At 47.5% G+C, this 27,677-nt stretch overlaps 2 protein-coding genes across 2 annotated transcripts in view; both read right to left on the bottom strand.

Moving 5' to 3' along the window:
- Positions 1-17,205: 17,205 nt before the first annotated feature.
- Positions 17,206-19,200, bottom strand: MFSD6L (major facilitator superfamily domain containing 6 like). Its single transcript, XM_007166339.2, has one exon. It carries the CDS (start codon positions 19,198-19,200, stop codon positions 17,413-17,415), a length of 1,788 nt encoding a protein of 595 aa, XP_007166401.1. The 3' UTR covers positions 17,206-17,412.
- Positions 19,201-20,765: 1,565 nt separating this feature from the next.
- Positions 20,766-27,677, bottom strand: part of PIK3R6 (phosphoinositide-3-kinase regulatory subunit 6) — a 47,912-nt gene continuing 41,000 nt past the window's right edge. Inside the window, exons 18-20 of the mRNA XM_057536298.1 lie at positions 27,141-27,250; positions 22,833-22,945; positions 20,766-22,261 (exon numbers count right to left, since the gene is read on the bottom strand). Of these exons, the coding sequence (XP_057392281.1) occupies positions 22,108-22,261; positions 22,833-22,945; positions 27,141-27,250 (377 nt within the window). The 3' untranslated portion in view covers positions 20,766-22,107. The remainder of the gene's footprint in view (positions 22,262-22,832; positions 22,946-27,140; positions 27,251-27,677) is intronic.

Below are 27,677 nucleotides of genomic sequence, written 5' to 3'. Positions count from 1 at the left end.
CTGCTCCCACGGTGGGTTAATCGCATTTGTCATTCTCAAAACTTGCTGATTCTCCTCCAAACCTTTTTCCAATCAGTGGTTTTCCCTTTCTCTTGTGACATCTTTCTCTTTCTCTGTCAATATCCTCCCCTTCTCATTCCTTGAAATTTGATTGACATTCCACCCTCTAACTTGACATTCATTTTCGTTAATAACTCTCTCTCGTTGGGTGTCCCCCCCCCATTATGTCTCTATATCACCTTGGAAACTGTGTGGTCTTAAAATATCTCAATGTCTCTTACCTGCCGCCTCTGCGTGTACTGCATGGAATCACAGAATTTTAGAGCTAGGACAACTTGAGATCATCTATTCCAAACTTCTCATTACAGAGAAGAAAAGAATGGAGGCTTGGAGATTAAAATTCATCTTCAGCCACAACACATGAGGCTGACTTCAGGTTTCCCACAAGATTGCAAACCAGGAGAGGTTCTTTGCTCCTGTCCTGAGATGCTGCAGAGATGGGAGGGAGGTTGAGGGATACCAGAACCGAACATAAAAACTAAGAAGAAAACCCTAGGGAAACAGAAAGTGGTTGGATTTCTTTCTCTTTCTCTCTCTCTCTCTCTCCAATGGTAGTCTAGAGCACAAGAGGGCCAGATACCAAAAAAAAAAAAAAAAAGTTGGGGGGGCTCGGACCATGCCATTTCTCTCCTTTACATTGCTGGGAAGATCACTGCACACCCTATTTCCACTGTTTGGTAAGAAAATAACATTAGCCCAGTGCCAATGTGATACCAGCCCGGAGCAGTGAGGTGACGGGGAGGCAGCCTTGGAGCAGATACAGGGGCACCCAGGCTGGACACACCTAAATGTTCCCTCTTTCAAGGGACAGAGAGTTGCAAGAGGGAGGTAGCCCCTGGAAAAGACCAATGTCTGGGGAGGAGGTCCTGGAAGATTTACTGAGAAAGAATATTGCCTGGTTGGGAGAGGGAAGGGGGAGTGGTTGCTTTCAGACAGCAACACAGAGACTCTCTGACTGCCCAAGTACACACCGCCAAGCCAAGGTCATTGGTGGTTCCAAGGACACATGAGTTCAGAGGGGAAAATAATGGGATCTCTGAGGAGGGTAACTGTTATAAAAGAAAGGGAACAGACAGAAGAACCTGTACCAAGGAAAACAGAACAAATGGATTAAAGAAATAAACATTTAAAATAAACATAACAAATATCCTCAGAGAGAGGAGGGAAGATATCAGAAACATGAAGCTAGAAGCAAGCATAAAAGATGAACGAATTCAAAGGACATACTGGATATGAAAATTGAGTGAAGTACTTAGTGGATGCATTGAAGAGCAGATGCATATAGACAAAGAACAATTAGTAGGTGGAAGACCATTTTTAGCAACTCTCCCAGAAGGCATCAGAAAGAGACGGAGAATAAGCTAAGATACAGAGGATTGAAGTAAAAAATAGAAAATCTAAAGTAATAATGGAAATTTTATAAGAAGAAAAAAATGGAGAGGGATGAAATATTTGAAGAGAAAAATGACCAAGAATTTCCAGAAGAGACCTCAAATTGAAAGAAGTTCATATCTAAGAAGGAGAAAACAAAAAACAAACAAAACCCAAAAAACAAAAAAAACCCCAAAAAATCAACCACTCCTAGACATAGTACAACAAAACTAATTTTTTTCATCAAATTTGGGAAGATTTTAGTCATTATGTTTAAAAATATTCTTTTTTTTTCTTTATTTTTCTCTTTTCCTTCTGGAACTCCTATTATGTGTATGTTAGTATGCTTAATGATATCCTATACGTCTCTGAGGCTCTGTTCATTTTTATTCCTTAGATTGGATAATTTCTATTAACCTACCTTCAAGTTGCTGATTCTTTCTTCTTACAGCCTAGATTTGCTATTGAGACCCTTTAGCAAATTTTTCATTTCAGTAACTATGCTTTTCAACTCCAGAATTTCTATTTGATTCTTTTTTGTAATTTCTGTTTTTGTTGTTGTTGTTGATATTCTCTATTTGGTGAGACGTTGTTGTCATACTTTAATTCTTTAGGCATGGTATTCTTTAGGTCTTTAAACGTATTTGTAGTAGCTGGTTTAAAGTCTTTGTCTACTAAATTAAACATTTGTGCCCCCTCAGGGATATTTTCTGCTGGCTGTTTACTTTACTATTTTTTTTTTTTTTTTTTTTTTTTTAAAGGATTTTCTTATTTATTTATTTATTTATTTTTGGCTGTGTTGGGTCTTCGGTTCGTGCGAGGGCTTTCTCCAGTTGCGGCAAGCGGGGGCCACTCTTCATCGCGGTGCAGGGACCGCCCTTCATCGCGGTGCGCGGGCCTTTCTCTATCGCGGCCCCTCCCGTCGCGGGGCACAGGCTCCAGACGCGCAGGCTCAGCAATTGTGGCTCACGGGCCCAGCTGCTCCGTGGCATGTGGGATCTTCCCAGACCAGGGCTCGAACCCGTGTCCCCTGCATTAGCAGGCAGATTCTCAACCACTGCGCCACCAGGGAAGCCCCCTACTTTACTATTATGTGGCATATTTTTCTGTTTCTTTGCGTGTCTTGTAAATTTTTGTCAAAAATTAGATATTTAAAATAATATATTGTAACAACTTGAAATCAGATTCTTTCTCCTCAGATTTGTTGTTGTTGCTGTGTTTTGGTTATTGTTTTTCTAGTTGCTGCTTATTTGTTAGTGACTTTCCTCAATTAATTCTATAGACTCTGTATTCCCTGAAGTGTATAGCACTTCAGTTCTCTGTTACGGCCCCCCCCCCCATTTTTTTAACTTCGTATTTTAAAGTCTGGTTTCCTAGGGTTCACTCCTGGTTCAGTATAATTTAGTGGTAAGCCAATGATTGGTCTAAAGATTTCGCTAAATGCCTTGCTTATATGTCTTCCACCCTTTGACAAGGAGATCTGTGTCTGAAGACACACATTCAAACTTCAGGCAGTTAACAGAACAGACTTAGCTTTCACTTCCTGAGTACACAGGGCCTAAAGGTCAGTCAGAGGTGAGTGCCCGCAGCCTTTTTCCAAAGACCTTTCCTAACCATGTGCTTGTGCACAGCCTTCTAGATCCCTAGGAATATGGTGAAGCTTTTCAAAGTTCCCTGTGGTTTTCTAGTTCTCCAGGGCTTACTTTAAAACTTTTGTTGTTGTTGGTCAGGCTTCTGTTTGCTCCAACCAAAATCACAACCTTAGGCAGCTGAGATATTATTAGAAGATTGCTATTGTTTTTGGTAATGCCCTAGGGATACCACCTGCCCTCCCCCGCCACCCCCAGCTGTGAGTCAAATCAAATAGCCATAACACCTTGGGAATGGAGATTTTTCAGGTAGCTTCTAACTTGGAAAAAATATTGACTGTGCTCTAGGAATGGGCTTTTAACAGAACTCCAAGAGAAATCAGACTTCTCCATCAGCTTTGAGACTGCTAATTTTTCATGGCTACTGACCCACCAAGCTGGGGAGGGACTGTGTGGGCTGGACACCACTGTCTTGTTGAAGTTCAGTAGTTTCTCTTGGATAGATAATTTTCGGTTCAGTCAGTGGCTTTGGTACATTTCTAGAGTTCTAAAATGGTTGACTTTAGTTGTATTGCCAGTGTTTTTGTTGTTTTTATGGGAGAGTGGTTCACCAAGACCCTCACTTCACTGTTCTAGAAGTTGATCTCCCTTGAAAGCATTTTTTAAAAAAGTACCTCAGGAAGATGGGAAATGAATCCAGGATAAAGCAATGAGATATGCAAAGTAAAGAGGAGAACTTACCTTAGAAAAGGGTAACATTACTTAAATTAACAATGCTTCTCCCCTGGTGAGAATATATATATATTGTAAAAATGAATTATTATATATATTAAATAAATAAATATAAAAACCAGATAATTCAGAAATAAAGCTGTATACTAGAAATGTGGCTGGGGAAGGGGCTTGCGGAACTGATGGAGGGAGGAAAAAGTGGAGGGTGCTGAAATTATGCTAGGGAACTTGTCCTATTTAAGGAAACATACAGATTTGTTAAGCTTAAGAAGCTGACAGGGGCTTCCCTGGTGGCGCAGAGGTTGAGAATCTGCCTGCCAATGCAGGGGACACGGGTTCGAGCCCTGGTCTGGGAAGATCCCACATGCCGCGGAGCAACTGGGCCCGTGAGCCACAATTACTGAGCCTGCGCGTCTGGAGCCTGTGCTCCCAACAAGAGAGGCCGCGATAGTGAGAGGCCCACGCACCGCGATGAAGAGTGGCCCCCGCTTGCCACAACTAGAGAAAGCCCTCGCACAGAAACGAAGACACAACACAGCCATAAATAAATAAATAAATAAATAAATAAATAAAAAGAAGCTGACAGGGGAAAGAATAAACATAAGTAAGGGTCATAATAAGCTAAGGTTAACCATGAGAAGAGTATAAATGGAATGCATTATTTTCTACAGAATAATTTGATCTTGCCAATGGAAAGTAGAAAATCCAAACTTTTCAACTGAAGGAAGGACATTTTGAACCATTCCAAAGATGGAAAGGAGTAGAAAGAAAGTATAGTAAATAGAAAACACAAAATGAGATAGCAGAAAGAAGTCCTAACATAACATTAATAAATATAAACGAGGATGAATTAAACTCACAAATCAAAATATAGAGACTCTGATTCACTCTAAAAACAACATGCAATAATATATTTTTTAGTAAGAGATCATTTAAGCAAAATTGGAAAATAAATGGTTAAAAAATCCTGGCACATTAAAAAAAGAAAGAACTCCATGGTAGCAATTTTAACATTAAAGAAAAAAAAAATGAATTTAAGGTGATAAATAATTAGAGATGTTATATGCTACTAAGGAATAATAAATCAAGAAGAAACACCAGGGAGTTCCCTGGTGGCCTAGTGATTAGGATTCTGGGCTTTCACTGCCGTGACCCAGGTTCAATCCCTGGTCGGGGAACTGAGATCCCGTAAGCTGTGCAGCGTGGCCAAAGAAAAAAAAAAAGAAGAAATAACAATCATAAACATATACATGCCCAGCAATGTATCCTCAAAATATATAAAACAACAAACAGCTAAAATGAGGAAAGGGGGAGGGGCAATATGGGAGTAGGGGATTAAGAGGTACAAACTATTATGTATAAAATAAACTACAAGGATATATTGTACAACATGGGGAATATAGCCATATTTTATAATAACTATAAATGGAGTATAACCTTTAAAAATTGTGAATCATTATATTGTATATCTGTAACATATAATATTGTATGTACATCAACTATACTTCAATAAATAAATAAAACAAAACATGAAAAAAATGAGGGAAATGAATATATCAACAATTATATTGGGAGATTATATCACAACTCGTTCAGAATATGATACATCAAGCAGATCAAAACTAGGCAGCATAGAATATTTGACTAACACAGCTAATAATCTTGAGCTAAAATATGTGTACACATATAGCTCTTTATACCTAGCCAACAAAGAAAATCTCCACAAATTACAAAGAACGACATTGGTTACATTTTCCAACCATACTGAAATAAAGTTAGAATTTAATAAAAGGAGAACTCTTAAAAATCCCATATTCCTAGGAAAAAAATTTGAATCACCTTTGGGCTAAAGAGGAAATGACAAGGGAAATTATGAAATACTTAGAACTGAATTACAGTACCAAGGTTTGTGCTGAATTACAATGTCCAAATTTGTACTAAAGCAGTACATAAGGGAAATTAAAACATGGAGTACATTTATTGGAAAACAAGAAATACTGAAGACAAAAGATGTTACTGTGTAACTCAAGAAGTTAGAAATAAAAAAGAGCAACATAGTGAGCCCACAGAAACAAGAATGAAGGAAATAACAAAAATAACGGCACAAATGAAAAGAGAGAGCAAAAACAGTGGATAAAATTGACAAGACCAAACACAGGTCCCTTAGAAACACGAAATGCAAACTTCAGAAAAGAATAACTAAGCAAAAAGGACTGTGTTGAGCCGAGTGTGGGATTTTCTTGCTCATGCTTGTTGCCTTATGGCTGCAAGATGGCTGTTTCTCCTCTAAGGAAAGGGGAAGAGGAGGGGATGAAGCTTATGTAGGAGGTGGAACCTGTGTCTGGGAAAGTTTTTGCTTTCCCCACCTGCAAGGGTATCTAGAAAGCTAAGCATTTTACTTGAACACAATTGCTGCCAGGAACACGATTTGGGTGAAGAAGAGAGAAGAATGGATATTGGGTAGGCAAGCAGAAGTTTCTGCCTCAATAATTATACACCAATGCATCTGAAAACTTGGGTAAAAAGGATAAATTTCTAGAAAAATGTAAAATTTCATATGACCAAATAGAAAACTAAGTGTATAAACACTTGTATGTACAAAAAAAACCCTGTTCTACTGACCTTCAAGCACAACCAGTTTTTACCATTTATTGAGGTTTGTCTTATACAAGTTGTTCCATACAATAGAAAATATAAGAGAGAGGGAAAGCTGCTTTACTTATTTTAGAGGCTAGTATAACCATAATGACAAAACTGATTAAGGAAAGTGAAAGGAAAGAAAACAAAGTGAACATTAATGCAATTAATTAATTAAATAATTAACTAATCAATTAAATATTGGCCAGTCAAATCCATTGGTGTGTTTTTAAAAACATAATTTATCAGGATCAAATAGGGGTTATCTAAGATTTCATGGTTAGTTAAAAATCCAAAGTATTGATATATTGATGTAAAATTCATCACATAAATGGAGTAGAGAAGAAAAATCACTTCATCTTCTCCATACATGCAGGAAATTCTTGACATAGTTTATGATGAAATGTTATGAAAACTAGGAAAAAGGGGGAATTTCTTTAACTTAATAAAACCTTCAGCAAACATCATACTTAAACCTTTAGATACTTTCTTTTCAAGGTCTGGAACAAAACAAATATGGTTATTTAACCATAACTATTCAATATGGCATTAGAAATCCTCACTAACCAAGACAATGAACCTCATCACCACCATCACCACTGACAACAAAATGTTCAAGTGTCAACAGGGTAAAGACAAAACTGATATTAGTTGCAGATGATATGCTCTTTTACATAGCAAACCCAACTGAGTCAAGAGACAGAGAACTAAAAAGAGGGTTCGGCAAGATAACTGGAGAGGGTGCCCAGCATACAATAACCAATAGGGTTTGTTTTGACAGCAGTAGTCAATACCAATTGAAAATATAAGAGAAAGTAAAATTACCTTTCACAATAGCATCAGAAACTATCAAGTATTTATGATCTTATATAATGAAAACTACATAAGATCTTTTTGAAGTAAAATTTAAAACTTTATTAAAGGATATAAAAAAGACCTGAACAAATGGAGAGATATACCATATTCATGGATAACGTGACTTAGCAATTGTAAAGATGCCAAATTCCTCCAAATTAATGTACAAATTCAATGTAATTCCAATAAAAATTCCAGACTTTGGGCGGAGATGGTGCAAACTAACTCCAAATTTATAAGGGGAAATAAAACTTGAAAAAGAAGAGCAAAGAGGAAGGACACACTGAATACTGAGACATATTACAAAGCCAAGTGCTAAAAACAGTGTGACATTGTGCAGGAATAAATAGATTAAAGAAACTAAACAGAGAACTCAAAGGCAGGTCTAGGTATACAGAGGCAGTACCATAAATCAGTGGAGGAAAAGGTGGGCTGTTATAATATATGGTATTTTAACAATTGGCTAGATGGAGAAATATAAAGGTGGGTCCCTATCTTAAGCATATGTGAAGGAAACCCCAAATGGATTAAAGACCTTAATGTGAGAGACTAAAACTGTGGATCTAATATTGAAAAATGTAAGACATATCTTTGTAACCTGGTAGTCAGGGGTAGTAGATTCTTAAATACGATCCTCAAAACAAATTGTAAGGGGAAAAAATTTTAAGTTTGATTACATCACAAATCAAGGCTTCCTGTTCAAAAAAGGATACCAAAGTTAATAGATGGTGACAGACTGAACAGAGATATTTTCTGCATGAAAATCAACAAAGGATGAATATCTAGAATGTAGAAGGCATTCCTACAGAACAAGAAGAAAAAAGACAGGATTATTAGGGAAATGCAAATCAAAACTACAATGAGGTATCACTTCACACCGGTCAGGATGGCTATCGTCAAAAAGTCTACAAACAATAAATGCTGGAGAGGGTATGGAGAAAAGGGGACTCTCCTACACTGTTGGTGGGAATGTAAATTGATACAGCCACTATGGATAACAGTATGGAGGTTCCTTAAAAAACTAAAAATAGAGCTACTATATGTTCTAGCAATCCCACTCCTGGGGATATATCCACAGAAAACCATAATTCAAAAAGATACATGCACCCCAGTGTTCATTGTAGCACTATTTACAATAGCCAAGACATGAAAGCCACCTAAATGTCCATCAACAGAAGAACAGATAAAGAAGTTGTGGTACATGTATACAATGGAGTATTACTCAGCCATGAAAAGGAATGAAATCATGTCATTTGCAGCAACATGGATGGAGCTAGAGATTATCATACTAAGTGAAGCCAGTCAAACAGAGAAAGACAAATATCATACAATATCACTTATATGTGGAATCTTTAAAAAAAGGACACAAATGAACTTATTTACATATCAGAAACAAACTCACAGACTCAGAAAACAAACTTATGGTTACCAAAGGGGAGAGGTGGCAGGGGAGGGATAAATTAAGAGGTTGGGATTAACATATACACACGATTATGAAATAGATAAGCAACAAGGACCTGCTGTATAGCACAGCAAACTCTACTCAATACTCTGTAATAACCTATATGGGAAAAGGATCTGAAAAAGAATAGATATATGTGTACATGTAACTGAATCACTTTGCTGAACATCCGAAACTAACACAACATTGTAAATCAACTATAGTCCAATATAAAATAAAAATTTTTTTAAAAAAGAAAAAAGACAGGACACCAGACAGAACACTTTACAAAATATATTGTGGAAATATGAGCTGTGAGCTTCAAACACTTTGATTTAACCTTGGCTAAAATTATAGTTGGAACCAAAGGTCACAGACGACAAATTGAATATCTTGGAAGGAAAATACTTTTGAAAATGCAAGGTATGATCCTGGCTCACAGCCCTGGAGATAAGTGTAGCCGGGCTGTGAGTCCCCTGAAATCCTTTCATTTCCCAAACGGTTCAAAGTGCTCTCAGCGTGGAGAAGAATGGCCCTCCTGGCCCTACAATTGCTTGGGCCTTGCTAAGTCTTTTGGTAGCTGGAGAACAAAGTAGCAGCTTCTTTGCTGAAGGAAGGAGGCAATATCCACCCCCACCCCCAGTGGAAACTCAAGCTCTCTTAGTGCTAAAGGTGCAGAGCTGGGACCCCTACTCCCTACCCTTGAACCCTCAGCTCCAAGAGCTAAACTCAGGAAGAGACAGAGCCTTCCTCCATTAGACCTACCTCTTTTTTTTTTTTTTAATTTTTATTTATTTTATTTATTTATTTTTGGCTGCGTTGGGTCTTCGTTGCTGCGCGCAGGCTTTCTCTAGTTGCCGCGAACAGGGGCTACTCTTCATTGCTGTGCGCGGGCTTCTCATTGCGGTGGCTTCTCCTGTTGCAGAGCACGGGCTCTAGGCGCAAGGCCTTCAGTAGTTGTGGCTCGCGGGCTCTAGAGCGCAGGCTCAGTAGTTGTGGTGCACGGGCTTAGTTGCTCCGCGGCATGTGGGATCTTCCCGGACCAGGGCTCGAACCCGTGTCCCCTGCATTGACAGGGGAATTCTTAACCACTGCGCCACCAGGGAAGCCCCGACCTGCCTCTTTTTAAAAAAAATTTTTTTTAAATTGTGGTAAAACATAAAATTGACCACCTCAAACATTTGTAAGTATACAGTTCAGTAGCGTTAAATCCATTCACATGGTTGTGCAACCAACCTCCAGACTCTTTCATCTTGGAAAACTAAAACCCTATACCCATAAACACCACCTCCCCTTTCCCCCTGCCCCCAGCCCTGGTAACAACCATTCTACTTACTGTCTGTATGAGTTTGACCACTGTAGGTACCTCATGTTGTCTCCAAGCCAGGTTTGTTTGCCCGACGTGCAGCGAGCCAAACGCTGAGACGCTGAGGTTTGCACCAGAGAAAGGGTTTATTCACGAGGCCAGAAGACGGGAGAACTGATCTCAGCTCCACCTCCTTGAAGGCAAGGGCCTCGAGGTATTTATGGGATAAAGAAGCAGGGTGGTCTGAGGTGTGGGGAGTGTGGGGAAAGGGGATTGGAAATAAGAAAAAGGTGAGGCAGTCGTCCTTCTGCGCTGGTGCAGGTGCAGCTAAGTTACAGGCTTCCTCATGAGACGTATGTTTAGAAAAAGGCAGGATTTTTCGTTTCCTCTAACAGTGTACAAGGGTTCCAATTTCTCCATATCTTTGTCAACACCTGTTATTTTCTGGTTCTTTTGTTTCTGGTCTTTTGTTTTTTTGTTTTTTTAATAGCAACCATCCACAATGGGTATCTCATCATGGTTTCGGTTTGCATTTCCCTAATGATTATAGACGTGGAGCATCTTTTCATGTGTTTGTTGGCCATTTGTATATACTCTTAGGAGAAATGTCTATTCAAGTCCTTTGCCTATATTTATAATTGGGTTGTTTGTTTTTTGTTGTTAAGTTGGTTCTTCATACTGGATATTAACCTCTTGTCTGATGTAGGATTTGCAAATATTCTCTCCCATTCCATAGGTTGCCTTTTGCTCTGTTGATTGTATGCTTTGATGCTACACATGCCTGTTTGCAAACTTTGTCCTCCACCTGTAAACCCCATCATGTTTCCATTGGTGGATGTCATGATGCTGGTGGTGGGCCCCAGTTTGGATGTAGTAATGGTACCCAGTATCTCTTCTCTCCTCTCCCAGGTCACCTTGCTTAGATTCCTTTGATTGTAGTAAGGCAAAGATTTCTGGGCACCAAGTAACACAGAAGAGTTCATTTTAAAAAATGGTTTTGTTTTCTAAATGCTTCTTTAGTCTCTATCCAAGAAAATACCAGGCGTATTCAGATATTACCCTCTCTGTGGAAGACAGTATTTCTTTAAATGTCCTGAGCCCCCGAGTTGGTCTGGCTCACCAGCCCCTGGGACAGACACAGCCAAGTACGTTTGCTGCCCACAACTGGCATGGTGGCAGCTGTTGTGAGGGGGGAAGGCATTCAGATCCCTCTCACAACTTTCTTTAGAAACGGTGGCCCCCCGTGGCCATTATTTATGGCAGGTTCAGTAGTGACACCACCCAACCATAGCTCTCTCACCTAATTCACCCCACTGAGGGCAAGCATCTCACTATTCTCCAATGGAAACCTTGAAAGCCTCTACAACCTCCAAGCAAAAGATTCTCTCCTGGGACTTCCCTGGTGGCGCAGTGGTTAAGAATCCGCCTGCCAATGCAGGGGATATGGGTTCAAGCCCTGCTCTGGGAAGATCCCACATGCCACGGAGCAACTAAGCCCGCATGCCACAACTACTGAGCCCGCGTGCCACAACTACTGAAGCCTGCGAGCCTAGAGCCCGTGCTCCGCAACTAGAGAAGCCACGGCAATGAGAAGCCAACGCACCACAACAAAGAGTAGCCCTCACTTGCCGCAACTAGAGAAAGCCCGTGCACAGCAATGAAGACTCAACACACCCAAAAATAAATAAATAAATAAATAAATAAAGATTCTCTCCTTACTGGAAGTCTAGTCTCTTTTCTAGGAAAAGGGCACACAGATTTTAATATATCTTGCCAAGAACAATAGAAAGAGGCAGTTTGTCGATGCCACCTGCTTCCGGAGAGAAAGGAAGAGGTCGTATCTTGGTGGTATCAGAGGGTCTCAGGTTTTTCCCAAAGGTGACAAATCCTCCCATCTCTTTCCATCGGTAGGGGGTGAAGGCTGGTGAAAGCAGAGTAATTGGTAAACGCTGGTGAGGCCCTCACTGCAGGCATCCAGATACAAACAGGTGAGACTCGAGGAATAGCCAGGGTTGGAGGGATGGGGGCTGAGGAGCAGGAGGTGAGGACCTGTGAAGCTGATATTATTCCTATCAAGGCTGTGATCCCATATGGCCCCCATCAGCCCTGGGACCTTCAAGTGGTACATGCAGTCTTTTGTCCTGTTTCTTTCACACTTACAGGGACTCCCACCCAACCTGACCAAGACCAAAGCAGCATAAGGGTAGCTTGTCTCCTCAGGAAGAAATACCAGCGGCTGTTCTGAGCTGGCAGGGCCGCTGGTACTTGTGTCTCTTACCTGCCAAGTCCACTGCAAACCCTGCAGCCATCACCTCTCCGAAGTCCTTCTCCTGGAGGTGTCCTATCTCTCACTCAAAGCCAGCTCAACAGTGGCACCTGATCCTTGTTTTTTTGTTTTTTTTTTCCTGTAGTTCCCAGCTTCAAGATCTAAAGGGTCCTCAGGGAGCTGGCCTCACCCTGAACTGGAGCTTTGGGAACGGCCTGGGCCCATGTTTGCCAAAGGAAGCCAGGCGGGTGTTTCCCCGTGTGTTTGGTGCCCCCTGGTGGAACACTTCTGAATTGTGGGCCGACTCCCTTCCTTCCTGTCCTGGTTTGTTCTCCGCGGTCCAAGCCCATGGCCCTCAGCTTATGGCCCTCGCACTCCATGTGGAGGTAGAAAATGGCCTCTCTGGCCCGAGAGGATGCCCTCATCCCTGGCACAGGGTAGAGGGGATGCAGGAGTCCAAGGTTGCAGCCTATGATGGTTGACGTGTGCAGAGCTGGAATTCGGATGCTGCTAGGAGGGAGTTCCCTGCGCTGAAGGTGCCTTCCTGGGCCTCCCCCTTCCACCGCAGACCCCCACCCACAGGCTCGCAATTCCAGCCCCCAGGGACCGCCCCTCGGGTTCATCCCGTCACTCCTCTGGAGCCCTGGTTTTGAGGGCAGAGGGTCAGTCTAGGGCTGGGACTTAGGGCTCCACGTGGCCACGCTGCACAGCAGACCAGGGGCTCAGTGCCAGGTTCAGGGAAGGAAATAAACATTCATTCAGTGCATCCCTCGGGTTCCAGGACGCCATGCCGTTCTGCTGGATGAGAAGGGCCGAGGCTCAAAGGAAGAGATCATGTCCAGTCAAACGGCACAATTTGGAAGATCATGGAGGCCAAGGCCCTTGTTTATCAGACTTGGAAGGTGAGACCTTGGAAGGATAAGTGTTTGCCCTAGGGGTCACATCTTAAGCTTCACTTCTGTAACAGAAGACACCTCACCACATCACCCTCCCATCACAGATCACAGGCTCCCAGGGTCCAGAGGAACTGCAGTCCAGTCCAAACTCATGTCTCCAAGCTATTTCCCAACCAGACTTGAAAAGAGAGTCAGGTTTCCTAAACATTGCTCTGGAAAAGCCCTCTGATTTTGGAAATGTCTTCTGCTCTGCCCCACATCACAAGTATCACCAAACAGCCATATCCCTGGTCTCGGTGACAGTCATCCATTGTGGAAGGGACCTAGCAGGCTTAGGAGTAATGTTTCTTCTGTATTGTCTTTCATTTTATGATATAGGCACTGGTTTTCTGTCATTCTGGACTCTGCCATTTCTATAGACTTTTTCCCTCATCACATGGGTTCAAAATTGCAAAATCTTCTGTGATCCATGATACCTCGTTCTTCCCTAACCTCCACATCATTAGTCGATCAATAACCAAGGGCTATATTGTTGATTCCATCTCTGAAACTCCTTTGCATACTGCATTAGTCTTCTCCGGCTGCCATAATAAAATACCATGGGCTGGGTGGTTTAAACCACAGACATTTATTTTCTCACAGTTCTGGAGGCTAGAAGTCCATGGTCAAATTGCTGGCGAATTCAATTTCTGGTGAGGCCTCTTTTCCTGGCTTGTAGACAGTGGCCTTCTCCATGTGTCCTCACATGGCCTTTCTTCTTGCACTGGTGGAGAGAGAGGGAGAGAGAGAGAGAAAGAAAGAGGGAAGGAGAGATGGAGGGAGGGAGGGAGAGGGAGAGAGAGCTCTCAGGTGTCTCCTTTTCCTCTTATAAAGACACCAATCCCATCGGATTAGGGCCCCACCCTATGACCTCATTTAACCCTAATTACCTCCCAAAGGCCCTATCTCCAAACGCCATCACATTGGCAGTTAGGGCTTCAACATATGAGTTTGGAGGGGACACGATTCAATCCGTGGCACATACATTGTCACATCATTAGATCATCACATGCTTCTGAGATGCAGCCCCCTTCCTGCCCAGACAATTGCAATGGTCTGTCCAAAACAGACGTCCCAGCCCTGACGGAGGTCCTGCAACCCAGACCCATTGTTCACAGTGCAACCTGCAAGAGACGGTCTAAACTTTCAGTGCCTCTCAACTGGCTGGTAAAATCTTCACTTCCAGGAAGCAGCGTGAATATTCAGAGGAAGGACCATGAGATTGGGTTCAATCTATGTTCCACCATCCAAATAGTCATGACCCTGAGCAGCTAAGTCGGTTAACCTCTCTGAGCCTCAGTTTCCCCTGCTGTAAAATGAGCATTTGTGTGGTGAGAATTATGAGCGTGACATGTGCAGGTGTCAGGCACAGAGGGGGCGGGCATGGTTCAACCTGTGTGAATTCCCTTTCCCTTAGGGTGATATTGAGGGTGTCCACAATCTGACTCCAACCCATGTCTCCAACCTATTTTCCACAACTCCTCATACAAAATCCACAAGCAAGTTTAGTGTCTTGTCCCCGCCATGCCCCTGCCTGGTTATCACCCGCTACCCTTGTAGAATAGCCTCTCCACTTATCTGAGCCAGTTTCAACATACAGCTTGAGCAGGTGGGCTCAAACAGATCTGGTTTTGAATTTTAACCTCCTGAGCCTTAGTTGCTTCACCTGTAAAATGAGTGGATGCTCTGACTTAATGAGATAGCTTTGTAGCACGGATACCCTCGATTCTTGCCCGTCTGGGTGTGGGAGCCCAGATTTGTCCCTGAGTCGAAAAGGTCACACAGAAAACTACCAACATTGGTGTTTTCCAAGCTTCTTCTAGGGAACACTAGTTCTGCAAGATAGTGATTTGTGTACCTGGAAGAAGGTTGTGATACGTGTTATGTCAGGGGAATTACAGGGCCAACAAAGTTAAACAAATTTGTTGGCTATAGGGCTTTCCAGAGTCTTTCTTTGCTAATATGTATTGTAAGTTTCTAAGAGGTGACATCATTTACATAATTTCTTAAATTGTTTGGCACAGAATTCTTTTTTAGTGCCCCCACCCCCCTCCCTGCTAGGATCAAGTGTTCTGCAAACTCACCTGGGAAATGAAGGTTTAAGTAAGGCTGAGCAGAAAGGTTAATGGCTCATCCAATATTTACTTTCCTGTTAGCCGGAACTAAGATGTGTTAGAACTCAGTATCTCTGATAGCCACGAGGCTGCGAGCTAAGGATTTCATTTGCTTTTAACTTTATGATGCTGAACTGATCTAGTGGCTGGTTACTAGCGTAAAAGTCACACCTCTGAGGTCTAAGTCTTTGTGACCCGATCCTTCCTTCAATATGCAGGCCTATTTCATCATCTCCATGAGGTTTTCTCCCAGCATTCAACCATCACGCCTGCCCCACACTTCCTGAAACACTGTTTGAACTTCTCACTTGACATTCAGCTTGTCTTGTCTTGTTCTGTGTGTGTGTACATGTTTTCTGTTGGTCCTGCTGGCTGCCCCTTGTCCCTGGTTCCTGGAAGGCAGCCTCTAAGTCCTTGGAATTTCCTGAGTTATAAGAGTGTCTTTGTTATTTTGGGTGGGTCTCTCTGGACCACACCCGTGTTTATGCTGATGCGTGACTCCAGGAGGGCCCCTGGTTTATGTTAATGAAGTAACTAGTGAGGGACCCTAATGCTCATGAGATAACTGGGAAGGGAACTGCTGTGCTAGAAAGACCAACCACGTGATTAAATAGAAGTTTGGGGCTTTGAGCCATGTGACAACAGCCTGACTTCTGGGAAGGGGACAGGGGCTGAAGATTGAGTGACAGACCAATGACTCAATGAACCATGCTGATGTAATGGAAACCACGGATGCCAGAGTCTCCCGGGATGGCGATGCTCCGTGTATTTGCACACATCCGTGGCTCAGAGGTGGTGGATTCTGACCCCGTGGAGAGAGGACGTGGCCACTTCACGTTTGGGACCCTCCAGACCTCACTCTATGTGTCTCTTCTTTTGGCTGGTTCTGGTTTGTCTCTTTTGGCTATAATAAAACTGTAATCATTCGTGTAGTACTTTCATAGGTTCTGTGAGTCATTCTAGTGAATTATTGAACCTGAGGGGGAAAGTGGGAACCCCAAATTTGTAGCCAGTTGGTCAGAAGTGAGGCTGGCCCTGGGGACCCCCGAATTTGTGGCTGGTGTCTGAATCCAGCCTTGGGAACTACTGGCATAGCGGAAAATGCACCAGATCTGCGGGAAGGAGATCAGGGCCCTGGAGGTGTTTCCGCCAGTGACCCAATGTGTGACTTTTCTGAGACTCTGTTTTCTTGCTTGTAAAATGCAGTGAACAACTTTGATTTATTCATAGGTTTGTTGTGGGAGGTCCAATGGCACAGGTACTAGCATCCTAGCCCTAAGGAGGCTGCCGCACCCTCACGAAGCAGATGCAAAAAGTCTCCATGTGCTCTTGAGAGGTGGAGCCTGCAAAATGGGAGTCCAAAGGACGTGAAATGGCTCTTGCTCTCATCTAAGTATGGAAGACGAGTCTAAGGATCTTATTTTGGTGACGCACACGTCTGAGAGTAAGAATGAAAACCGACTCACCTCCACCCCCTATCCCCCCCCAACACACATTACACTTCCCATCATTTTCTCTTCTTGGAGACTTAAGTACCTGGGTGTGAGTGTGGGCACCTGTGTATCAGTGGAGAGAGAGAGAGAGACAGAGAGAAGAGTTTCGGTTCTCATTACCATCCTTACCTGCCCACGGCATGGCTTTTACAGGCTCGGGCTCAAGCCTTAGGATCCACAGGAATGTACATGACTCATCGAAGCCTGCTGCCCCCTCCGGCGACTGAGTCCTGCAGTTCCATCGCCTTCCCAGCCCCGTCAGTTTCACCTGAGCAGTTCAGCCGTGACTGAAATCAACAGCACCACGCAAAGCTCTTGCAAACCGCATACACCAAAAAAGAGCGACCACAAAGGGAAATTTTTTGTTTTTTAGCAAACGTATTCTTGCTCCATTATTTTAAAAAGACTGAACAGCCAAAAGTTAAATCTCCTTTTACTACAGAAGTAAAGAAAATCATGCGATGAGATGATCCCGTGGGGCTTTGGCACAGACGTGCTTCTCTCTCCCCAGGCTCCCTGCCGTCCTGGCAGGACTCGTGGGGTTTGCCCTCAGCAGGCTAAGTGCTGTCCGTCCCTTTGGCTCCTTCCCAGATCACCGCATCCTGACTGTCTCTCAGCCCCTCCAGTCTGAGTGTTCGTCCCTCATGGCCTTCACAAGCCAGTCCCGTTCGGTCCCCTGTTCAGAGTCACTCGTGTCACTGGCCTCCACGGCCAGCAACTTAGAGTAGTTGATTTTCCGCTCTTGGGGCAGTCTGGGCTGGATGAACAGGAACAAGGCCAGCCAGAGCAACAGGACCACGCAGCAGGCCCGGTAGAGCACAGCTAAGCTGAAGCGCATCACCACGAAGCCCCCCACGAAGCTGCCCAGGCTGGCCCCGCCCCCGTAAAAGTGGCTTCGGAACATGGCACTCAGAGGTCTCTCTGTTCCGGGAGTGGCCAGATGCTCTATGGAGGCCCCGACTGCCCACCACAGAGCCCCGTGGCTGATGGCGCTCAAGATCTGAGCGGGGAGGACGGACCACCAGCTCCAGAGGAAAGAGAAATACAGCAGCTGCCCCGCCAGGCAGCCCAGCCCTAGCCCCACCGTGCCCACCCTGGACAGCTTCCTAAGCAACGGAGTTTTGAGAGGATGAAGTAGAATTTCCCCCAGCCAGCCCAGGGCCACTGAGAAGCCCATGACCAGCTCACTGCTCTCGTGGTCTTTCATGTGCCAGAACAGGAAGTTCTGCACGGTGCTGGTGGCGGTTCCTATCAAGAAGACAGTGAGGGCGAGGGTGATGAGGCGGGGGTCACCGCCTACGAGAGACAGGGCTTTGACCATTTTGTAGCCGGGCTCCCACCGCCTGAAGACGGGGACGGGAAAGGCAATGCTCACCAGTAAAGCCAGGGTGCTGACCAGTGAGTAGCCGTAGAAGTGCACTACACCCCGGGGGCCATTTGTCGTCAGGAAGCAGTCCAGCTGCCCCACCAAGGCTGAGATGCCACACACGCCTGCCGACATGCCCAGCAGCCTCCAGATCCACAGGCTTCTGTAGCGGTCAGTGGCGTCCACAAAATCCAGGTATTCATAAAGGCTGTCATCTGCCACCTGCTCCAGAGGGGATGTCAGCAGCTCCCAGAACACCATGGAGCCCAGGGAGAGGATGAAAGTCCACCGCAACCCTTCCAAGGAGAGGTCGAGGGCCCCCGCCGTCCCCTTGGCTGCCGACTGGTTGGCCGGACTTGCCAACGCCATACCCCCAGCAAGCAAAGGGAGGGCAGGGCTGACCACCCTAAAAGCACCTTCCTGGGGAGTATCTTTCACTCTTGAAGTAATAGGATGGAGGAGAACTCGGGATGTGGTCCTGGTTCCTTGGATGGAGCCCACAAAGGAGCTGGGCAGACGACTGAAAGGTTCTTGGCCACTTTCCCCAGGCCCTCCTCTGAAGCCATCGGCTGGGGCGACCCCAGTACTCCTCTCGGCTGGGAGGCTGGGCGCTGGGTGGTTCGGAGCTGGCTCTGGGGAGGAGGTGACGTTCACAGTGAGTGCGACCCCCGGTGGTGGGACCGTGGCGGTCACACTGTGGCTTCCATCACACGAGCGGTACCCTGGGTCTCTGTCCAAGGGCGGCACCAGGACCATCAACAGGCTGGCTCCCACCGAGCCGAGCAGCGAGCCTATCAGAAGCACCCTCCGCTTCTGGTAGCTTTTGGCCAGGAAGGCACAGAAGGGAGCCCAGAAGGCTGAGATCAGGTGCTTGGTTCCCATTAGGATGCCCACCCAGGGCGCGGCCAAGCCCAGCTGCCGCAGGTAGAGGGTCAGGAACGGGGTCACGCAGGCATCCCGGACCCCGCACACCAGATGGAAGAACCTGGCCACCCCCAGCGCCCTGCTGATGTCCCACTGGGGGTTGGCGCTCATGGCTGCCCGGCTCCGTCAGACCCGGGCGGGCGGAGGGCGCGGCGGGGCGCGGGGCGGGCGCGGCGTCATGTCCCCTGAAGGGAGGCGGGCAGCGAGCCGCACGGCACCTCCAGCCTCCGGCGGCGCCGCGGTCACCGGGTCAACGGCCGCCCCCACCCCACGTCCGGCCACCGGCCCGGAAGTGGCCCCGCCCGGAGGGCCCCGCCCCTAAGGGGCGGGGCCGGCGCACCTGCGGGCCGCACCTGCCAGATGTGCGCAGGTGCGGGAGGGTCGCGGGCTGAGGCTTGCAGGGTGCGCTCGAGGCCACGCCACCCCCAGGGCCCCCGCGTAGCCCAAGGTGCTGAGTTAGATCCCTGAACTGCTTCAGGCAAGTAAAACTTGGCTGGGGAGGAGCGAGAGTGGAATTCATGATATGCCCCCCTGCCGCGTGTTCTTTAGGTCTTTATTCATGGGCCCCCTGATCAAGGACGACCCTGTTTCCCTCAGGGACCGTCCCTGTCTACCCTCGCTGACAAACCACCGCCCCCCCACCCCACGCCCAGACTCACACTCTCCCCTTCCCTGCTTATTTTCTTCCGTGGTACGCATCCTACCGGTTTCTGTTTCACGGCTCTATCTTGTTGATTGTCTGTCTCCATTGGAATCAAAGTGCTATTTTTGTCCCCAGGGCCTAGAACTGTTTGATTGGATGTGAGCTGCCTCTGGAAGAGGCACGACCTTAGGTGACACAGTTTTCTTCAGTGGAGACAATCCCCAGAGAGGGACTGAGAGCTGAGGGTGGCCTCGAGGTGGCAGCTCCTCCAGGCAGCCCCGTCCAGCACCCACCCTCAAGCCCACCGCCGGCCAACGTTACGCATGTACTGGATCGTTTTAATCTACACCTGAGAGTGCTTAGTGGTCCATTTGGGGAATACACATGCCAGAGGTGGTTAGCTAACATTTCATCCAAAAGTCACGCTCCAGAGGCAGTGAATATAAGCACGTTAATGATCTCAGATCAACGGAAGTGGATTCATTAATTATCCCGAGAGATATTGGCAAAATTTCATTGGTGAAATTCGTGGTGTCCAAGTCACATGGATTGTTTATAATTTTTGGAGGCATTTCCTCCCTTGGTGAACAGGATTAAGAATCCGGAGATTCCAGCAGTCCAGACCCTTTGGAAGGGAAGACTTTACTTTGAGATGGCCCAGCGTCCAGCCACCCAGTGTCCTTGCGTGAATGTTTCAAGCAAGGTTTGTTCGGAGCACCTAATTTGACTGGGGGTGGGGATGAGGAGGGCTACTTGCCAATGTATATCTGAGTGTGCAGCAGAATTTGGTCTATGACGTACTTTCTTTGTAAGCTGGTGGAGAGATTGTTGGGGGAGAAGGCCCAGAGCCCTCACCTAACTCTAACAGCTGGTAAACCCTGCAGCTGTTTATTTCAAGAACCTAGTACTTGTTGCCCAAATTGATATGAATCAATTTACATAACCCCAATGACAGAAAAAGAAAATCTAGCCAGGTTCAGATAAACTCACTCAAATTCAGTGATCTCAGTCATTTCCCGTTTAAAACCACCTCAGTTACATTCAGGGCTGTCCCTAGTCCCTCTCCTCCCTGGGCTCCGCGGGGGCAGCTTCGGTGGAGGACCGCACATCCATCAACTTCTCGGTCTTCACCTGTCCAGGGTGGATCGCCACTGAGGGGCAGGGATTTCACCACGTAGTGTCCATCAAGGTGCCTGCGGTCCACATCCAGGCTTCAGGTCCTGTGGTCCCTGTAGCCACTCACGGCTGCACCTCTTAACTTGGGCTTGTTTGCTTTCAACTACCTGGGGAAAACCGTACCTGCTTCCCGTGCCCACAGAGGCACGGGGACTCTCTTTAAACTTGCTCTTGGGCCCATCTGCCTAGGCCCCCAGGCAGCCCCTCTTACACCATGCCCCTAGGCTCTGAGAATGTGCTCTGAGACTTGTCTCCCCTCCCAGGGCAATAAGGCCAAAAGGGAAGTGCCTACCTCTCCACTCTTGGGTCCCAAACTTGGAAGGAACTCTTCCATCCCACTGCCACCATCCCCTGGGATTGCCCAGGTGATAGGTATGGACTTAACATCTGGATGACATCTGGACTTAACATCTGAACTCAAAAGCCAAGAATTTGGATGTCTTTAACCTCTGGCTCTTCTGAAATGAGCCTGCATTCCCCCCTCCGTTCCGGGGACATCTCTGGTCAGGAGGCCCTCAGTGAACGCGAATGAGGAGGGGGCCGGGCAGGCGGACGGAACACACCAGTGAATGTTTCACCAAGCCCTTACCTGGGCCTAAGCAGAGTCATTATGTTAGACTACGCAGTGCCTCTGCTCTCTACTAAAACACAAGTATTGCTCGATATAGGTGAGAGCAGAAAGACTTTAGTGTGCATTTTTTGAATCTGACATTTCCTCTCAACCGGGAGAGACGCCTGCCTGGGAGTGGGCGAGGTGGGCAGTGGCCCGCTAGAGGGAAGGGAATAGACTGGGCGGGAGGGGCTGCTGCTGCCCACGTCCTGTTTGCCCCAGGCCACGGGGCCCCAGGCCACGGGACAGCAGCTCTCACCTTGGTTTTAAGGGCCGGGTGGGGAGCTTGAGTGGGAGAGGCAGGGATTGGAAATCCACGAAGGAGTGGACACAGGCGCAAGGAGCTGGGCTTTGGACGCACGGCTTGGCCAGGGCCTCCTCGGCCCTTCGTGTGGGCCCTGCTCCGTCGCACCCGCCACGGCCAGCTCCCTGTGCTCCTGGGACTTGCTGGCTTTTAGGTGTGCCTGGAAGCCGCCCCAGGGAGCCTTGTTCTAGACGTTGGTGTGAGTGTTTGGGGCGGGTGGGGTAGTGTATCCTTCCTCTCGGGCCCTCCGCTCTCAGACTTAGCGATTCTGCAGCCCCTTTGGGCTCACTGGACGATGCCAGAGAACGTGTTGATGGGCATTAGAAGGGGCTTGGCCTTGGCTTTGGTTCTTTCCATCTCCTCCTGGTGTGAGCTGAGCCCCAGCGCCTTGGATTTCTGGGCCCCAGAACACGGCTCTGGGCAGGGAGCAACCTCGAACCTGTGGGCGGAGAGAGGCCAGCTCAGGAGACCCATCTCAGGGGTCAGATCTGCCTGGGCATTTTAAACGTAGCCCCTTTATTGTCGGGTCTAGACAAGGGGGCTCCGCAGAGGGAAGAGGAAGAGTCAGAACAAGAAAGAGCACCCTGAGCCTGGGGCGAACGCACGGAGAGGAGGATACGCCTGAATGGGTCACCCTGTGTGCCTGCCTGACCCAAATACACCTCCCCGGGGGACACCAGTAAGTGTCGTGTTAACTGGGTCGTAGCTGCCACAGAAGGGCAGCCTGTGTTGGGGGGCCAGTGCCAGCACAGGGGGTTGGATCAGGAGGCCTGCAGGCTGAGCATTTGTAGAAGAATCTCGGGAAAACTTAATCTCAGCTACTGCCCAAGGTCAGCCGTCATTTGCTCTTCTTCCTGGATTTAAGTCATCACCTGAGTCCACACCCATCAGGGATACCTGCCTGGCCCACCATCCACCCCGACAAGGCATTGTTCAGGGCTTGAGGCAAGAGCGGGGGCGGGGCCGGCAGCCGGGAAGCTTTGCCCCAGGGGCACGGAGCCCAGCCTCACCTGGCCACGTCCCTGTACATGCGGCAACTGTCCTTGTCCAGCAACAGTGTCAGCAGCCTCTGGTCCTGGCTTTGGATCTGGATGTCAGCCGTCCGGAAGGTGTTTGTCACCGTCTGCAACAGAGACAGCTTGGGGAGCATCACCTTGGTAACAGATGGCCCAGCCAACACCTCCTAGCCTGGAGTCGTGTGTGTTTCAGTTCAGTACACAAGGGTCCCGCCTCTCTTCTTGCAAGTGACCCTGAGTAGTGACGAGCCTGTATAAGATGCTTCTAGGCTGCCCTGGTCCTTGGCTCTCCCATCATTTCCGCAGTTCTTTTTCCCACCTGTTGTCCTTAATTTCAAACACAACCTGGGATGCTACAGCTAGAGCTTGCCAGGTGCTGAAGTGACCTGAGCACCTCCTATTTGACAGGCATGTTATGTATGGAATTTGGGGATACCTCAGGGTTTTTATAAGCCCTGACCCCTGTACTCAGTGTTGGATCGCGTACAAAATTATTTCCCTGGGGCAGAGACAGAGGGTCTGGAAAACAGCCACCTATCCCTATGACTCAGACTAAGCCTGTACCAGTTTGTACCATGGGGCTAGTTACATCCTCTGCACGGGGAACCCGGGTCAAGGTGTTCCCACCTTTCACACCCACAGCCCTGTGCAGCTTCTCCAGAAAGTACCCAGGAGCAGAGGAAAGCAGCCCCGAGGCAGACCTCCAACCCGTGACCTGAGGGGGCTGCTCCCGAGAGACCCCTCCCCCGGACAGAGAATGTAGAGCATCCTGGGCTCCAGGTGGGGCACTGAGGGCCTTTCCGGTCACTGGCCCATAGCACATGTGGACAGCAGCTTTACATGATTCACCACCACAGAGCATTGGAGTTTCTAGAGCCTTAAACTCCATCTCATTCAAGTATTCTCAACCCTGGAGTCACCTTTCCAAAACATAAAATTAGAAATTCTGATCTAAGTGGTCTGGAGTCCATCCCCGGCCTGGGCATTTTTCATAAGCTCCCTATTGTAGGCAGGGCTGATCCACTTTCCTGCTGTCAAACAGCAGAGGGACAAACAGAGCCTCAACCTGGGGGGTCAAGCATGTCCAGGCATTTCTGCTGGACTTTTGTGGGGTGGAAGGTGGGGTTGGCTGCCAGGAGTCTATGGGCAGAGTGTGTAAGAATCTCCCGGGAGACTCTACACCCAGACCACCGGGCTTCTCATCCTGGCTCTGCCACTTATTAGCCGTGTGACCTCGGACATGATTCTTAATCACTCTGTGCTTTTGTTTCTCACCTACTGAGAAAAAAATATGGTAATACTAGCAACTACCTTGTAGGTTGCAAGACAGTACAGAGGTAAAAGGGAACTCGCCAGGGTGGTAAGTTTAGATTTTCAAAAAGCTCACAACCAGGTTATTTAAAGAGGTCATTAAAAATAGAAACCGTGGTAAGGAACTGACTTTGAAAGAGGAAATACATAGAGGTAAATGGGTCCACCCTGGAACCTGAAGCTCAAATACACAGCTGTCCTGTTGCAAGATCTCAGCTCAATACAAAGCTCTCAGCCCGTCAGAGCGCTCCTCCAGTGCATAGGCTGCCCCAGGAACAATGAACTCTGGTTAGAGGTGAGATCCTGCATAGGTGGAGGCTGGGGCAGATGATCAGGGAACATCTAGCCAGCTCCTGCTGTGGGCCATTCCCACCGTGAGTGCTGGAAAGACGGAGATAGGGCCTGAGCCACGAGATCACGTCATTGACAGTTTTGCAAATGCTACAGTGGCTGTGTCCCCAGGGCTCTGGGGGAGCACAGAGGTGGGGTCCCTAGCTCTCCGGGGAGTGGGAAATGGGGAGTGGGGTGGAGGAGGTGGAGGGAAGGGCCTCCTGGGGGAGATAACACCTGAGTTTCATCTTGAAAGAGAAATAGGGGTTATGAAAGGAAGATGGGGAAGAGAAAGGGAGGAAGGGGGTTTCAGGCCAAGCAAAGCGCGTGAACAAAGGCACAGAGGAAGGTCTGCCAGTACACTTCCAAATGTAACCGAGCAGGACACTATGGGACCTTCCCTGGACAGACCCCCCTCCCCCACATCCTCTGCTGTAGCTCCTCTCTGAAGTACCTAGATAACAGTATCTGATGCACATTTCCTGAGTTGTTTTACAGATGCTAAAACCACCACCAAACGGAAGAAATTAACTACTTGATGATCATTAGAAGGTAGCCCCCAGACCTACTGGCGCCTAAGGATTTATAATGTTAACCCCTGTGACACCACCGTGTTACCTCGCCATCAGCCAATCAGAGAACTGTGCACCAGCTGATCACATACACTGGGACACCCTTCCCTCACCTGGCCTTTAAAAGTGCTTTGCTGAAACCCATCGGGGACTTTGGTGGTTTTGAGCACCAGCTGCCCTGGACTCCTTGCTTGGCACCCTGCAATAAACACTGCACTTTCCTTTGCCATGACCCGGTGTCAGTGTATTGGCTTTGCTGAGTGCAGGCGAGAGGATCCAGGTTTGGTTCAGTATCACAGATACCCCCATGTAAAGTGCATGCAGGGGTGACCAGAGTTGCAGATGGAGAGAAAGAGGAACCAAGCTATGCAACACTGAAGTTTCTCCGCCCTTCTGCCCTGGAGAGTAGGAAATGGTCGAGGGATTTTAAGCACAGAGTCATGTGTCTGAGTTCTGTTTTAGAAAGATTACGCAGGCAGAGGTATGGAGGGTGGCTTGGAGAAGCGCTGGAATGACATCGGGGAGACCGGCTGGGAGGCTGTAGAGTTTGTCCAGGAGAAGGGGGTGGATGAAGGTCTGGCCCAAGGGTGACCAATTCGTCCCAGGAAACCCCTTAGTCCCTGGCAAATTGGGACAGATGGTCAACCTCACTGGACCACAAGAAGGAGGATGGAGAAGAAGGGAGAGGTGTGAGAGTGTTTGAGAGAGAAAACCAGTGGACACGGGGAGGTGAGAAAGACAAGGTATCTGAGCTGACTCCAAGGTTTCTGGGACAGGTGACTGGTTAATGATGGTCCCGCTGAATGACAGACAGGACACAGGGGAGGAGGGGATGAAATAAAAACAGCTGCTAACACATATATAGCTCTGACTTGGCCAAGCACTCTTCTAGAAGCTTGACACGTCACCATCATTTAATCCTCACAACAACCGGATAGGTAGGTACCATTATTGTCCCCGTTTTCCAGATAATGAGACTGAGGCACAGAGAGCTGGAGTGACTTGCCTAAAGTCACGTAGCTGGTAAATGACAGCCCAGATCTGAGCCCAGGCAGTCTGGCTCTAGAGAGCTCTTAACTACCAGAAAGCACTGGCTCTGGTTTTGAATATCTTGAGTTTGGGGTGTCGTGGGACACCCAGGTCATGCTAACTTAGTTGAATGCAGGAGTCAGACACTCAGGGATGAATGTCAGAGCAGGAGATAAAGGTTTGGGCACCCTTAACAACTTAGACTAAAGCCATGGACGTGGTTTTGAGAGTCCAGGGAATAAGAAAAGAAGTGGGCCATGGACTGAGGTGGAGAACAGTAGCTATTTAAGGAATTGGCTTAGGAAAAAGAGTCCAGAGGAAAGGGTTGAGTGATGCCAAGGATCGGGATGAGGTGGAGGATCACGACGGCGCAGCGGCCCTGACCTGCATGGATGCAGGATATCACGGAAGCACTCAGACACCTGGGCGTCAGACCGAGTAGGTGGCTTGGCCTAAAGGTAGTGTCTGCCTGGCAGGCGATGTGGGGAAGTCGAGGCTGTCCTGAGAACGTGGTTCAGGTATGATCACGGCTCCAAGCCCAGCCGAGTAGGGCAGTGAAGTCCAGAGAGGCCATCAGATAGGGAGAAAATGGGCGGGTCCTATGTCTGTATCAATAAGGGACTCTCTGTGAGTATCAGTAAGGGTTAAGGCAAAGGGCAAAGGGCAAAGGGTGGCGGTAGGGTGATAAGGTTGAAAGAGCTGGTTTGATATGGTCAAAGGCTGGGCCATTGCTGTTTGGGAGTCTGGCTGCTGTGTGCAGGGGACGCCAGAACTTGGATGCATTTTGTACTATCTGGGTAGTCTTAGGTCCTCAGATGGTCCAGGTGGAGGCGGAGGGCGGGGCCTTAACTCTTCCAGTGCCTTACTTATGCCAGTTGGTGCTCAGTATTTCAAACAGACTGACTGGAAAGCAGATTCTTTCCAACAGGAAGACCCACTTCAACAACAAAGGCTCAGAAAGGCTCAGAATCCATTCCCCCTTCGCTGAAACCCTCCCGCTGGGCTCCCCGCCACCTATCCTGCTTGACTCTCCCCAGTTCTCACTCTACCCAGTACTTACAGAGAAGGACCTTCCTGCCAAGTTGGAGGTCTTGACAACCTCTGTCACGCTAATATTCAGGCATGTGTGGTCTATATCGGGAGCAGCAGTTGGGGGGCAGTGGGTGGGCCCTGAAAGTGGGAAGAATGAGATGGTGGGTGAGGGGCTGTGAATGGGCCTCTAGGGAAGTAGGGGAGCTTGAGATTCCACCTCCTAAGAAGGACATGAACCCACCTTGACTACCGCCCCGCCCCCTTTTAACCCCTCCCCACACCCTGCTCAGCCCCTACTTCCTGACTCCACCTTGGTCCTCACCAAGCCTCAGTTCCCTCCAGATCATCCGTCTCCCTCCCCTGGAGAATCCACATTTCTATATCCTGAGGCATAGCAGCCATCACCAACCTAAATCCTTTCTTTCACCTCCTCCTGTACCCGTCTCCAATGGGAAGAAGTTCTTCTGAAGCTACTGGGCATGCTCAGAATGGCAGGAACACCTAGCCCAGGATGGTGAGTAAGACAGATGGAGGGCATCTGTCCCAACATGTTGGGAGCATTTCC

Source organism: Balaenoptera acutorostrata, chromosome 20, assembly GCF_949987535.1.
Source record: "Balaenoptera acutorostrata chromosome 20, mBalAcu1.1, whole genome shotgun sequence".
NCBI lineage: Eukaryota > Metazoa > Chordata > Mammalia > Artiodactyla > Balaenopteridae > Balaenoptera > Balaenoptera acutorostrata.
Note: the sequence above shows the minus strand (reverse complement) of the source record. Positions and strands in the feature narration are given on the sequence as shown.